The 14387-nt window shown below is 44.7% G+C and overlaps 1 protein-coding gene across 1 annotated transcript in view; it reads right to left on the reverse strand.

Annotated features, from left to right (window-relative positions):
* Positions 1-1967: 1967 nt before the first annotated feature.
* The window catches only part of LOC135394448 (lysosomal-associated transmembrane protein 4B-like), a 59806-nt gene continuing 47386 nt past the window's right edge, over positions 1968-14387 (reverse strand). The window contains exons 3-6 of the mRNA XM_064625184.1: positions 12926-13011; positions 5917-6021; positions 3988-4047; positions 1968-2938 (exon numbers count right to left, since the gene is read on the reverse strand). Of these exons, the coding sequence (XP_064481254.1) occupies positions 2801-2938; positions 3988-4047; positions 5917-6021; positions 12926-13011 (389 nt within the window). The 3' untranslated portion in view covers positions 1968-2800. The remainder of the gene's footprint in view (positions 2939-3987; positions 4048-5916; positions 6022-12925; positions 13012-14387) is intronic.

Here is a 14387-nt window from a genome sequence, read left to right on the forward strand (position 1 = left end):
AAGCTCGTCGCCTTCTACAGTCGGAGCTGGCAGCAGTGGACGGCCGTCCGCTCAGCATTTCAAGAGTACTTGGGCCCTGGAATCACAGTGTCAGACACCGGGCGTTCTCCGCCATAGTGAAATTTTTCCGGGACATTGATGGCAGACAACAAGTTTTGAGTGCGTTTTGTGGGTTTTGCTGTTTGACTGTTTGCGTGTTGCGTGTTTGCGCGTTCTGTGACATCTCAGTGTGTGTGCACTTCTTTTCTGTTGAAATCACCAGCACCACTAATCGTCATCATCAGCATCATTATCGCCATCATCCTGCTCACCTTCATTGGCATCATCATTCGAGGAGTTTTCCACCAAAGTAACTGGTGCAAGTGATGTGGAGTTGCGGGCCTCACATTAGTGAAGCCAAAATCTCCATTTATTTTTTCTTAAAACCAAACCAACCTGATAAAGTAGATATGTAGATAAAGTAGATAGATAAAGTAGATGTGTTTTTTCATTCAGAAGTTCTCTAGACAAGATAGCATCTTATGCGCTTGGACCCATAATCTGATGACATTCGCATGGTATGACATGTATTGCGTACGTCCCTTATGGGTTACGAACTGTGTTATTGTAATCATTTAAGATTCCAAGCGTTACACGTTGTTTGTTTCCACATCTGTTCGATTAACCGCTGAACGCACGCGGTTTTTCTTGCCTTGTAGCCTGTTACAGCATGAGCGAAATTAATATGCACGAGATAATAGAGAGCGCAACAAATTCTTTTTACGGGGAATGCCGTAAACAGCAAAAATGCGTTGAAGAAAGAGTCTGAAGTTTGAAGAAAGAGTTGACCTGGCAGACGGCACTGCACCGCCCTTTCGGAGTGCAATATGTTTATTTTTACCCGTTTCCACTTTGTAGCTCATTTTGCGACATCCACGCAGTCTGGCAGCATTCTACAGATAAAACCGAAAAAAATACCGGTTCAACTGTTTGGTTACCGGTAACGGCAAATATTAGAACAGTGAATCTCGTAACCGAACCGATATTCGTTTCGGTTTCAGTCCCTGCCTGTTAGCTCTTCGCTGCTCAACAAATCTTTACTCACGATCATCGTACTGCAGCTGGTGTCTCTGAGAACTTGGACAGTTCTTTCGCCGATTTTGTCTTCCGAGACTGGGAACTTGTTTACTCCATATGGGCCCACAGTCCACTGACACGCCACACGCGGCGGGAAAAGGTTACAAGCCGTCGGGTGACCTCATTTTTGATAAGATAGCTCTGATTCCCGCACTCACTTCGCGTGTTTTTTCCGTGGGTAAGGCTTGTAACCCTTTCCCACTTCGTGTGGCGTGTCAATGTAACCTCCTTTCTTCGCAGCTTTGCGCTCAAACCACAAGCCGCCAAAAAAGAGGCTGAGCCAAGCGCTCATTTCCACGGATTTTCGGCGAATTTATTTCGGCAATTGCCATTGCATTACGAGTGGGATTATGTGTTGTACTGAGTAAAATGACCATGGGGAACCTATGTCCACAAAGAAAACGTTAGGTTGCCTTGGGAAATTTCGGAGTTTAGTTCAAGAAATTAACTTTAAGTCAATTGAAATGAAATAAAAACAAATAAAATGTTACCAATATGTGGCAAAAGTTATTGGCAGAAAAAAATCCCTTGACCGCATGTCTCTCCGGGGCCTACGTTTTTTACTATGACTTTCTATTATGGTTGGTGGACCACCCTGTATATTTGAGACAGCAGAAATCATCGGGCTTTCCACAACGGCGTCGAAAAGTATCGCGGTCAGTTCACGTTACAAGGCATTCATACGAAGAACTCTTCCCATCAATACCACTACATACCAAGACATACCAAGAAAGTCGGAAAAACAAAGCCCTACGTTATCCCCACTTGTCCCCACAAATTTCGATAGTGATTCACCACGACGCATGTGGCGCGTCCTCAATAACGTCAGAAAGGAGAGGCAGAAGCACAACTCAAGGCCTTTTGTTTTAATCACGAACTTCTTTTATTCGTTTGAAGAAACAGGTACAAAGCAGGAAGGTTTGGCAACCTTTCTAATGATGCTCCGAAGTCATCAGCGTAGCATGGAGACTCCGGTCATTTCAAGGTCACTTGGTAACACGAAAGCAGGACCCAAGAAACTACGCGTTGTCAAACATGTCAAATCATCATTGTAAATAGAAGTGAAATCTGTGATTGGAATTGATCGATTCAAACCTTCTGAACCAGAAAAGCAATGTGTGTGTCACATTTCCGAATGCCTTTTCCTAATTACTAAACCTGCTGAGGTATACTGCATAGCTGCAGTCGTCAGCCATGTGGGTGCACGATTCTGTTGTGCACCAACATGGGAACAAAATGAAAACATTGCATCAACGTCCAACAACAACAACAACAAGACGCATAAATGAGAAAGCTACGTGTGAAACGAACGCTTTCGGAAATGATGTATTCCATAATATTGAACATGAAGCTGACAATAATAAATGTACTCTGCAAACATTCGCATGAGTGTGGAATGGTATGCCGCAAGACATCAAATTGAGAGCAGTTAGGTGAAAAGGAGCAGCCCTCACCTCCACACATGCACAGGACTATACTCTCGTACAAAGCGAAAGGTATAAAAATATGCACATTTCTATTGCTCTTCCCCACTTCTTTGGGCTCGCAGCTATTTAGGAAGGCAAATATTGAGGTGGCTGCCAAACAGAGGTCGCTTGACCTCGTGGCAAATTATAGGTACGAATAACGTGTGAGTGACGCATGAACTATGACAGAAGGAGGCATCGTGATGGGGCTTGTCGTTTCAGACTTTTCCCTGGCCAGGAGTATAGTAGTTGGGCATTGGACCTCCAGGGGGGGCATAGGCCACGGTCTGATGAGGATCCCGTTCTTCGGATTCCAATTGCTTGTAGAAAGACAGAATGACGAAGTAGAAATAAACCTGCGAAGAAACGAGGGACGAGGTTCATCACTGTCGGACTCGATAACGTCACTCTATTTTGGCCCACTAACTGAGTAGACATATGAACACGACTCCTGCTTGTTTAGCATGCGTACACTGCAAATATAAGAGCTATATGAGAAAATCAGTTTATATCATGAAGAATTCTCGAGTAGAGACATTGAAAAGAAAGGAATTTACAAGCAACGCTTGCGGGGCGAACACAACGTTTAAAGAACCCCATATACAAGTATATAGGAATGAGATACATATCAGTGAATGTCAGAACTGGTCAGTCTAAACAGTCACTGATTAGATCGAGTTACGACCGAGAAAGTACAACTCCGAGGGACGCACTTTTTGGCGGTACTCAGCATTCGATGAGCACCCTTCCTAGTAATATCTGACAAAACGACGAATCATATGAAGGGAGCAATGTTCCACTTGGGCCTAAAAGGGCCTCAGGTAAGCCTCGACCTGAGTTCGCCATGGAGATCCTCAAGAGCCACAGAGGAAATGACTTTGCCATACTTGGTGGGCACATGCACAGCCTGCAACACCACAGTACCCATGAATCTTTAACACGTCATCCCTAACCCTTTATATACCATGCAAGTGATGAGGGCGGTGTCCGGAATAACATTCCCTGTCCGAAATATCGGTGGCTCTCGTCCCGAGGCACTTCCCTCAACATTTCCTTACCAGTTCCCTGGATATTCTACGTTGACACTGCAATTCTATGTAACATGCTTCAAACCAGTATTTTAAAATGCTGTTGATGTGACTCGTTTTGCATTCATGAAATGTACATCCACTCCCTCTGTAATGCCCTTTAGGCCCTCGTTGTAGAGAAATAAATACTGCAAGCGAGAATTGCAGCACGGCCACTATGCACCGCCTGTCTGGAGCTGTTTCTCTAGTCAAGAGTTTACACATGCTGGAGGTAAGAGAAATAGATTATGCGGGCGAAGTTAGAAGCAACCTCATTTCACTCGACCGGATTTTCGATTTTATCGCAGAGTATTTCTGCAGGGCTGAAAGGGACTTACCTGCAAGCACACTCCAATAATTCCCGCGACGATATTGAGAGCGATGTTGCTGGCTGCCACCTGTTGAAAAAGAAATGAGCAATGGTTAATATGCAAAAGGCAGCTCACGAAAAAGTCCAGCGTGCAGAACCAGTGAAAGGCGTCTCCCACATGAAGCAGAAAATAGATAGCCTTAGTGGAACAACATTTCATCATTCACGGGTAGAATTTTACAATGAATGGCGTAGAACTGGCCATCCCACTGTGGGGTTTGGACTGTTGTACCCCTGGGATAGAAATGGCCAGGGTTGAACTGCTTCTACCTCACTTTCTACTCCAAAGGGGTTAAAAATTTGGAACAGCACACTTGTACCCAAAAAGACAGAAAGAACAATTCTTAGAGTATACAGACACGCCACTGACCAAGGAGGTTCACTCTGAGAGAAAAAAAAAAGAGCATACCCAACTCTTAATAGTGTAAAAATATTGTCACTGAGATCACCCTTTTAAAAAGTAATGGTAACACTTCGTATCTCGAGTATGAAAGTTGTCCTGTTACAGGGTGCAATTCGTGAAGCTCCGACAGGACTACGTTCTTCGAGTTATTCTCCATTTACTCGTTTTCACCTAATGGTAAACTCGTTCTGAAGAGATAGTCAAGCTCGGAAGAGTAACCCTGCACGTGAAGCGTACCAAGAGGGTAAAAACTCTTCCAAGAGAGTATAAAAGGAGTAAAACCTCCAGTTACTCTCCATTTACTCTTTTTTCTTCTTCTTAGGGTGTTGATCGTGTGCTGTGCAATGCATGCACGACCTGTCTCCGTTCACGCTGCTGCTACAGTCAAAACCGTCGGATGTGCTGTCGTTTTATCTCTTCTTGTGAAACTGTTAGACTTAATGGTTGTTGAATTTTAGAGAGCATCAGGACGTTTCCCAAGTAGCCAGTGAAATGTTTTGAAGTCCAACGGTACCGATATTTTCACCGTCTCTCCTTTGGAAATGTGAGTACCCAAATATGGGGGAAAGCTGTGTTTTAGACCGATGTGACCGAATGCTGTGTTTAGATGTGACCGAATCTTCGTCTTTTTCGACCCACACTTCTTCCGTACCGCTAGATCAAAAGATTATGTTCACCAAGCGGGATAATTTGTCCCGCGTGTGGTCTTCAGGATAGATGTTTGGACACATAGCGCGAGACTGTAGCGAGATTTGTACGTTCGCTAGTGTACAGGGTTCGCCAAGATAAAGTTCGGAGTTTTTAATGAAGATACGATGAATAAAAAGTAAGTTTGGGAGCCGAGCTATACGATGAAACACGTATTAGGTGCTAAACTATTATACGATAATTACAACTTGGTTCAATTCCTTGTGACAAAACTGAACATTAAAAAACCGCTGCTCTTAACATTTCCAATGGCCTATACAGCCTGCTAATCCTCGTGTGTATGCGCACTTGCGTAGTTTCGTAGCAGCCTAAACTTTGTTACGACATTTAATTTCCAGTTTTTTTTTTTTTTTTTTTTTTTTCAAGTTACAAGCATATGCAGTTCTGTTGTACCACTTGTAGGAAATATGCTTTCCAGAGTTAACTGCAAAGCCCTGAGGATTCCAGTCAGCTCAAGATGATGGTGGAATGGGGTATTGACAATGTATGGGAACGAAACTGCTTTTAATTTCCCGTAATTTACTGTAACAAATCTGCAGACTGAAAATATTCGACCTATCAATATTTATTATTAAAACTGACTTGTTAAATATTTCGAGATATTTTACTGAAATATTTGAATCTTAGCACTCCAGACGTCATTGATGATCATCGGTATTCTTTACAAAAGCGAATGAAACACGGTACTTCACCTTGGCTAACCCTCTACATCAAGGTACACCTGAAATGCATTGTCACGAGTGTCGTTTTGCCTTCTCTTACACCGACACTCACTGCACCACTTACATTGGTCCTGGAGTACATAACGCTGCTGTAGATTATGTTGATGGCATGGTAGACCAGGATGATCACTTCAAAGACGAGGAATGGGAAGATAAAATTACGCTTGGACTGCATGGAATAAAATTGATCGTATTAGAAACGCGTTAAATATATGGTGAGTATCTAATCCCGTATAAAAGCCGGGAAGAAATCACATGGTGTAAAAAAAGGAATAGCATGGCACAAAGAAACACCTCAAATGCTACAGAAAGACAACATTATTGCTTTCTTTTCGTTTACTCGGACAGCTTTGAGGCAATCAAAAGATATCAACAGACCTAAATCACTCGTTTCCGGTTTTGTACAGGAAAGAATATAGACGCATTATTTAGTCTATCTTCGAGCGATATGCCAGCCTAGTTCTCGTTGAAGTGGATAAAACAGGGTATAAACACACACAAACGCATATATGTTGTAAGCACCTCTCGCGAAGCACTCTTTCTCTCTTTTTTTTTTTTTTTCAGTCAATACCGACTGTTGGTGGAACGTAGAATCAGTGGCGTAGCCAGACCTCCAAGGTAGGAGGTAGGGGGGGGGGGGGGGGCTCGATACGAAAACTAGCCCCACTTCCCCACACATACTTATGGACACTGCAAAGTGCGGACGCAAAAAAAAAAAAAGAAGAACGAAGATTTGCAATGTTATTTCAACGTTGATTCTACATTTCGTGGTTGACTGGGTTGCTATTCGCTTCAAAATTAGAAGCAGTTCAAAAAAGAGCCGTGAGATTCGTGACATCTAGTTATTTCAATGTTGCAAGTGTGACAGCAATGAAGCAAGATGTTGGTATTCCGTACCGTGAACTGCGCAGACAAATAGCTTGATAATGCATGTTTCAAAAATTATACTCTTCACACATTCCTTTTAACTGTTTCGTTCGTCTCGTCCACTTATCCGCACATAACAACATCCTTGCCACGTCGCTTGTCTTAGAGTGCGAATTTAAAAAAAAATCGTTTATGTCTTTGACAATGTCAGTACGGAACAGCATACCGCCTTTTGTTGTTATTATATCCCATTCTGTCCAATTGAGAGGTGCTATATGTGATATTTTGTCATTGCGTGTATGTTACTATTGTCATCCTTCTTGTTTGCCCCCTTTCTCCCGTTATATAATTGCCCCCGGTACCTTAAGGTACAAATAAATACAAAAGTAAATATATAAACAAAAACACAAGCGGGGCTCTCACCCACTATGTATTCCTTTAGAAACCCGCAAAAGTCTGAACAGAATAAAACGAGAGAATATAATTCCGCAGCAGTCGGCCTGCACGAGTTCCGCCAGGAAAGGAAATACATCCCATGACGAAGGCAAAAGGCCGAGCTGGTATACATGAGTATAGGAACGATGGAACCCGAGACACGACACGCTACGTGACACACTGAATCTTTGACAAAAACCAGGTGTCCAACAGGTGGTAAGGGGTAACAGAGATCGTGTCGCGTTGCTGTTTTTTTTTAGTTAATAGTTCCTAGCTCCAAAGAGCAAACCCTTATCTATTAGCAGAGAAAGAAAGGACACCATATAATTGCTCCCGCATGACATATTTTAGATGGAAAAGAATTGGCCGTGCATTGGAAATAGCCGGCGGGGGAAACCGACTAGAGCAAGGTAAGTTTCGTTTGGTGTATTCCAGAGTAAGTAAAGATACAGTAAAGTAAATAAAATTATACTTAAAAAGTAAAAATGAAAAGAAAGTAGCAGTCGTGTGTCTCATATGTCACATGGTTGTCATAGTGAACTCAGTCAGGGTACGTTATCGAAAACGGTAGTGGAAACGGTAATTACCCAAATACCGCAGGAAACAAAAGTACAAACAGAAACAAAATTATTTTCTGTTTCATTACCAGAAACCGAAACGGAAACGAAATTCAAGAGAGGTAACGATAACGGAAACCGAATTCACAGAACGTAATCCACCTTGTCCATCTTTTAAAATTTAATATTAATTTAATATATATATATTATTATTCTCCCATTCATAGCTCATCACCTTAACTTTATGACGAAATACATACCGCCTGTGCGAGTGACACGTGCAGAGAGATCCACGCGATGCGCAAAAGGACGCTCTTCCACTCCCTTATCCACCAATGAATTACGTCCTTTTGCCGAGACAAAAATATGAAAACCGAAACCAATTGATTACTGCAACAAATGACCCGCTTCGGTGGCAGATTTTTCTCCAAAAGGTGTCCACTAAAGACCCCAAAAGGGGTAGTACCCATTTCAATGCCGACAGCACCCTGCTTTAGAAGTTATCTTTTTCACTAAACTCGTTTGAATTTTATTTAAATAATGAGCTCCTCCCACTCATTCACACGGTGCGCAGCTTGTAGGTGATATCGGACAGATACTTGTAAAAAAGGAAGTTCTTGGATTCTTGCACCGTTCGCGAATTATTTAGCCCGGGGATTTAACTGAAACACCCTTCATTGATGAGCGAGACGTGGTGCCTTGCTCATAAGGAAGCTTGGTTCGTGCGAATGGCGAAAAAACCTCCGCTCTACGGCCTGGAAATATGCTACGCCGATATTTAATCTGCAGTAACTGCAGTTTTCACCACAATCAGATTTTAAATGTGATAGCATTTCTTCAAAGGTAAGCCGCATCCGGAAACCCATCTATGAAACCGATATCATTATGTTTGGCATCGGCCGACAATCTATTTGGCTAATTTTTTTGTTCAAAAAGTGCGTTGATATTAAATAGACGAACCTTAAAGACCAGGGCTCCTTCCGCAGCTGCAGAGGCTCCAGCGGCAACGACATCGGCGTGACGTCACTCCCTAACAAGAGTGAGAGAGCAGCGCTCGCAGGAGAAAGGCGCCGTCACGACGCCTGCGCGGCCGCGGCATCCCTTTTCTCACGGCCGTGCTCAGATTGGTGGTGTAGGAAATGACGTTTTCGCCTTTTTTCAGAGACGGAATTCCGGCATGCTCGCAACATCCGGCGTCTGCTCTTGTAATGTATTCCATCGAATAGCAGTCAAAAAGCGCCACTGTTTCACGTGGCATTTGCGATACCGTGGGCAGTGGTCAACATGGAAATCATAAGGAGAGAGGCTAGAAGAAAAGCTGGGAGAGAGAGTAATGGGGGGTTGCCACTGTAGAGGAAGTCCTCTCTCATTACCACACCACCTTTTCCGTCTGCAAATACTGAACACCGGGAAGGGGGGGGGGGTGATTGTCGCTGCTGGTGATAAAAATCGATGCCCTCAACTCGTCTGATGCTCTCCAACAAAATAGTGACCAAAGTTGACCAAGTATAAATATACAAATAAATAACAAATATATATCACAAAGAGCTTTAACCAAATGTTGCTTTAGTTATTTCAGTCTACACATAACTGGGCATCAGGCGGAGAACCAGTAGAAGTCTGTGGTAGCCAGGTCACGTCGAAAGGCGAGACAAGCAGTAAGACCCCTGATTGGCCGGCTTGAATGCATAACTTCGCATTTTTATTGGTTCAGTCAATTCATTTGCATTGTGCCCCGTGCAGTATGAAGTACATCAAAATGTGGGTTCTATAGGTTCTATGGTTACTGCTCGGCCCAGCCACGCCTCCCTCTATGTTTTTGCCCTCTCTCTGATTGGATCAAGTGGATTCTGAGGGACGGTATCAAATTCTTGAGACTTGAAAGCTGAGCGCTGCGTACGGAGGGTTCTAATAATATATTACAGTTTGTCTACAGTACCTTCATGCGGCTCAACGTTGCTTTGATTGCTCATTATAGCTATCGCTCAATCCTTGGCGACGAGGACGCAAACGAAAAACTCAAGCCGTGAGGTTTTTACTCTGAATTTCCGAACATTTTATGTCCGGATTACACCTTCACCCGAACAACGAACGCAAGCCTTGAATTTCCGAACTGTTCGGGTTAAATACGGATAAGTGGTAACCCTGAGAGCAAAGGGGTCGTACAGAGGCGGGACGTCCTCCCAGCGTCGAAGTCCGGGAGGCTCCATGGTCGATATTGTGAATTCAGCCCACAACCTACTAGATTATAGCGACCATGTCATAATCGGCAACCCCTATGAGGAGCCCGTCCGCACGATCCGCTACGGGGCGCTACTCATCGGCCCGCAAGATGTCCATCAGGATTGGACAATGGAAATTTGAATTTTGAACACGCAGAAGCGAATGTATGACTACCGTAGCAGACGACACCAACAGCTTCTATGAAAACGCGTAGAATGATGATGATTATAAACTTTAGAAAGAAGCATCTCTCGTGGGACATCCACCACTTGTACAAAAGTACTAAGCTAAGCTATAGTACACAGTACTGTATAAATTGAGGAAGCAATAACCCGGCCCATGACTAGCGCCACCGCTAGCCTCCAAATGCGGCGCTAGAAGGGGGTCCATATGACATGGTCGCAATGATCTAGTAGGTCGTGATTCTACGCGTGAAGGCCAGGCGCATTCGGCGCCCCTGGTATCCAATCCAATCCAAGTCGTGCCTTCTTCCGCTGGGCTCCGTGTGTCATGCAATGTGCGAAGTGTTTGTCTTGTCTGCTCTCATTGTGTGTCCTTGTGTGATGTTCCTAGGAAGCGAGGTTCCCAGAATCACTAAATGGGCTCCCCAGGTGTGCCCATCGAGCAGGCCAGTCGTATACTTCTACGAGCATCTTCTTTGGGTGTGTATGAGCACCACTGGAGTGACAGCGGCCGTTTAAAAGAATGGACAGCACGACATTGTTTGAACGCCCCCACCCAGAGCTAAGTCAACTGTTGACGAACCAACATCTAGCACGAAGATATAGTGCGGAGAAAGCTCTCTTTTTAGCAATTTCCCTGTTTTCCCGACTCTTCCCAAAGCAGGGAATAGCCGTGGCCTGCGGAGGCCAGCAGTGCACGTAAACTGAAGCGACAGATGGGAAGAGGGAAGGCGATCACGACTTCACACGAAACCGCCGATTCCAGGAAGCCGTTTCATTAGGGGAGCAGCTCCATAACCAGGCAGAAAGAGAAGTGAGGGCGGACGACCAAGACTCGGCATAGAGCCGCCTGCAGCAAGAAGTCATCGCTCGGACGGGGAACCCGGAACAAGAGCTGTGGAGATATACAGCCAGGTAGAGCTGTGGAGTTAAATGACCTAAGTGGGGTCCGGGAACCTTGAGTTACACAGGTACTCGTCGTCGATAGCGTGTCACTGGTAAACTCCAAAATTTTGACACGTCAGAAACGTGTGACACACTCCCATCAGGTGTGGCATGGCCGGATCACTTTGCGGCGCTCGAATTGTGTGAACGTATCTCTCAAACCGAGCAAGTGACAACAGATGTAAATATGCCGGTCCCGTCGCCCAGAATCACAGAATGTAGATATCCCCTCCGAAGTCGGGGTATACAAGTTGTAAATATTTAACGAATCCAAAATAGTTTTAAAAATTTACATAGTTTCCCTGGTATCTAAGACTGTGATGACCATGCCAGGTATCAGAAAGGGGCATGTAGTTGTCAACATCTGTGTACAGCTGTTGGGCACTCTTGTGAAAGACAGACTTTCAAACTACAAGACGCCAAGTGTGATGTAAAGAAAACAGACTGTATCGTTTGTCTTCAAAAAAAGAAGAAGAAGAAGGGGCGAACGTGATGTTCCTAGGAAACGAGGTTCCTAGAATCACTAAATGGGCTCCCCAGATGAGCCCATCGAGCAGGCCAGTCGTATACTTCTACGAGCATCTTCTTTGGGTGTGTATGAGCACCCCTGGAGTGACAGCGGCCGTTTAAAAGAATGGACAGCACATTGTTTGAACGCCCCCACCTAGAGCTAAGTCAACTGTTGACGAACCAAAGTCTAGCACGGAGATATAGTGCGGATAAAGCTCTCTTTTTAGCAATTTCCCTGTTTTCCCGACTCTTCCCAAAGCAGGGAATAGCCGTGGCCTGCGGAGGCTAGCAAGGCACGTAAACTGAAACGACAGATGGGAAGAGGGAAGGCGATCACGACTTCACACGAAACCCCGATTCCAGGAAGCCGTTTCATTACTTTGCCGGCTTTTCCCTAAGCGAGAGATGTGAGTGTGAATGGCGACTGGAGAGTCCATAAAAGGGGAGCAGCTCCATAACCAGGCAGAAAGAGAAGTGACGGCGGATGACCAAGACTCGTCACAGAACCGCCTGCGGCGAGAAGTCATCGCTTGGACGGGGAACACGGAACAACTGGTGTCGCAAGGCCCGAAACGGACTTCAGACTGTGCAACCTCTCAACAAGCAGCTCGACAGCGTACATCAACACTGTGCCGTCACAGATTGTGCCCCAAGGACAACGTCCAATTGTGGTGAGCCGGCAGCCTGTGCACAGATCTCTTGTGTTAGATTAAATTGTGTGCCCATTATTTACTGGTGTTGGCCACGTTCCTTCCACAAACTACCCCAAAGTTACCCCTATCTCGTGTGCTGTTGCTCCTACCGGGAGCGGTCATCACGCTTGGAATGAGTCTTATTCCGTAAGGAACGAGTATCGTACTCTTTAAACCTTGTGCTGCGACGTGCGGGAACGGTGCACGGGTAGGAGTCACGTTCGGAACACGCTAGGCCTACCGTATCTATCATGGCGGCTCACTTGTTGAGATGTCCCTCTTCGCTGGCTTGTTTTCTAGTTATTATGAGAATTTTATGGTGGTCAACAAGGAATAAAATGACACCATACTCTTCAACCCGACTGGAAAGGATGGCGCCGTTCCTTTGACGCACTTTTGAAGCTTCGGTGACACCGCTTTGCTTCAGTACGAGGGAGAGGGGCATTGGAAGGGGGGCCCTACCACTCTCGCGACTCAAGTTCTCCCCATCGTACATCGCTGCGGAGCATTTGCGCTAGTATAAAGTTTGCCGATGTGCCGCCATTGCTGCGGGAGATAGAGACGCGGTTGCCGAAAATGAGGGACGTGAGGGCGTTTGGCAGTGCGCCGAAAGGTACAGTGAATTTTTTTGTTACATCAGGTTAGCGTGCTTAGCATATCACCTTGAAGGCGCCGTGGACCAATAGGCTTGTGATGATGACACCGATGGCGAAGAATACTGCCGTTGTAATATAGATGCCCCGCATGCCTGGAAGAAAGAAAAATGCGCTAGCTCACGCATATTACTACTTCAATGTATAGCAACTTGCTGTTGCATAGTTTCACATTCAGTGACGTGTTTGTTGAAGGTTCTTGATGGAAGCAAGCAGTGTAACGTTCTGTTTTGAAAATCAATCAGTTATAGAAAAGTTTACGCCGGTTACTGTGGTATATATTGCACCCATCACGGAGGTAGTACCTAGCTTGAATGCTCCGACATTCACACTCATTTCACCTCACTACAACTACAACTGCCCGCAGGTGGCCACCTCAGGTCTATCAGAGTAGCACCCTGGCTTACGCTGGCTAAAGACACAATTTGATGAAGCGACCCTGCTGCTTGCACTGCCAAGCACAAAGTCGTTTTGCAGCTTCTGTCGTTGATGCAGACTTGTACGCAACTTCAATACTATACTCAAGTTACTCTATCTTAAATACTTTTGGGAGTAACTTGGTACCTCACAATTACTTTTAAAACTCGGTCTCTAGTATCTTTAATTAAGATACTAGAGCTAAGATACTCCCTTTAATTTTTGTTCTGAGGACAGGTAGGTCGAGAAAAAGATTAAGTCAAGAAACTTAAGTAAAGAAACTGCTTAACTTCTGGTTCGGCGCAATACCACTTACATATGCATACATTTCATCTGAGATATTCTGGCGTACCCTGTCGTTCTACGGCGTAGCCCGCAAAAGCAGCCCTTAGGTGTAGTGTATACGCGGGACAATGTGCTGGCCTGAAGGGCTTGTTGGCGAATGCTCGAGGTCTGTCATAACTAGTGAAGACGAATGGAGTTTCATGGAGTGATAGCGAGCAAGCACGGCTCTAAATCTTAATGCTTGAAGTGAACAGTTGATTATAACAACAGGTGTAGTTCAAGTTCTTTATCACATCACATCAAGGAGACTTGCTGGCATAAACTCGTTTTATGTTGCTCTTCCTCCTCCTCTGAGCACAGCATGGGGTATATCAGCGAAAGCGACATTATCGGATGAGATGCCTGCAAGGGGGGCATGTAGCAAGAAGATATCGTGGGAAAACGAGAGGATCTGTAAGACATCCTTTTTTTGTCTTCGCTTTTTTTGTGTTTGATCGCGAATTTCACAAATTGTATCTTGAAAATGACGAGCCACTTTTTTTTTTGCTCAAGTACTTTTCGAGGTTCAGTATTTAGTACTCAGCGTAATTACATTTTTACCTGGTACTCTAACCTAAATAATTTGTTGTATCTTGTACAAGCCTGCATTGATGTACCGCCTGCAGTCTGTTGCGTGACATTATCAAAGCAGACGGCGCAAGATTTCAGGCGATAAAAAATGTCATTCCAACCGTGATATTTGAGAAAATAAGGATTGTTCTATAACACG

This window comes from Ornithodoros turicata, chromosome 5 (genome assembly GCF_037126465.1).
Source record: "Ornithodoros turicata isolate Travis chromosome 5, ASM3712646v1, whole genome shotgun sequence".
In the NCBI taxonomy this organism is placed as follows: Eukaryota; Metazoa; Arthropoda; class Arachnida; order Ixodida; family Argasidae; genus Ornithodoros; species Ornithodoros turicata.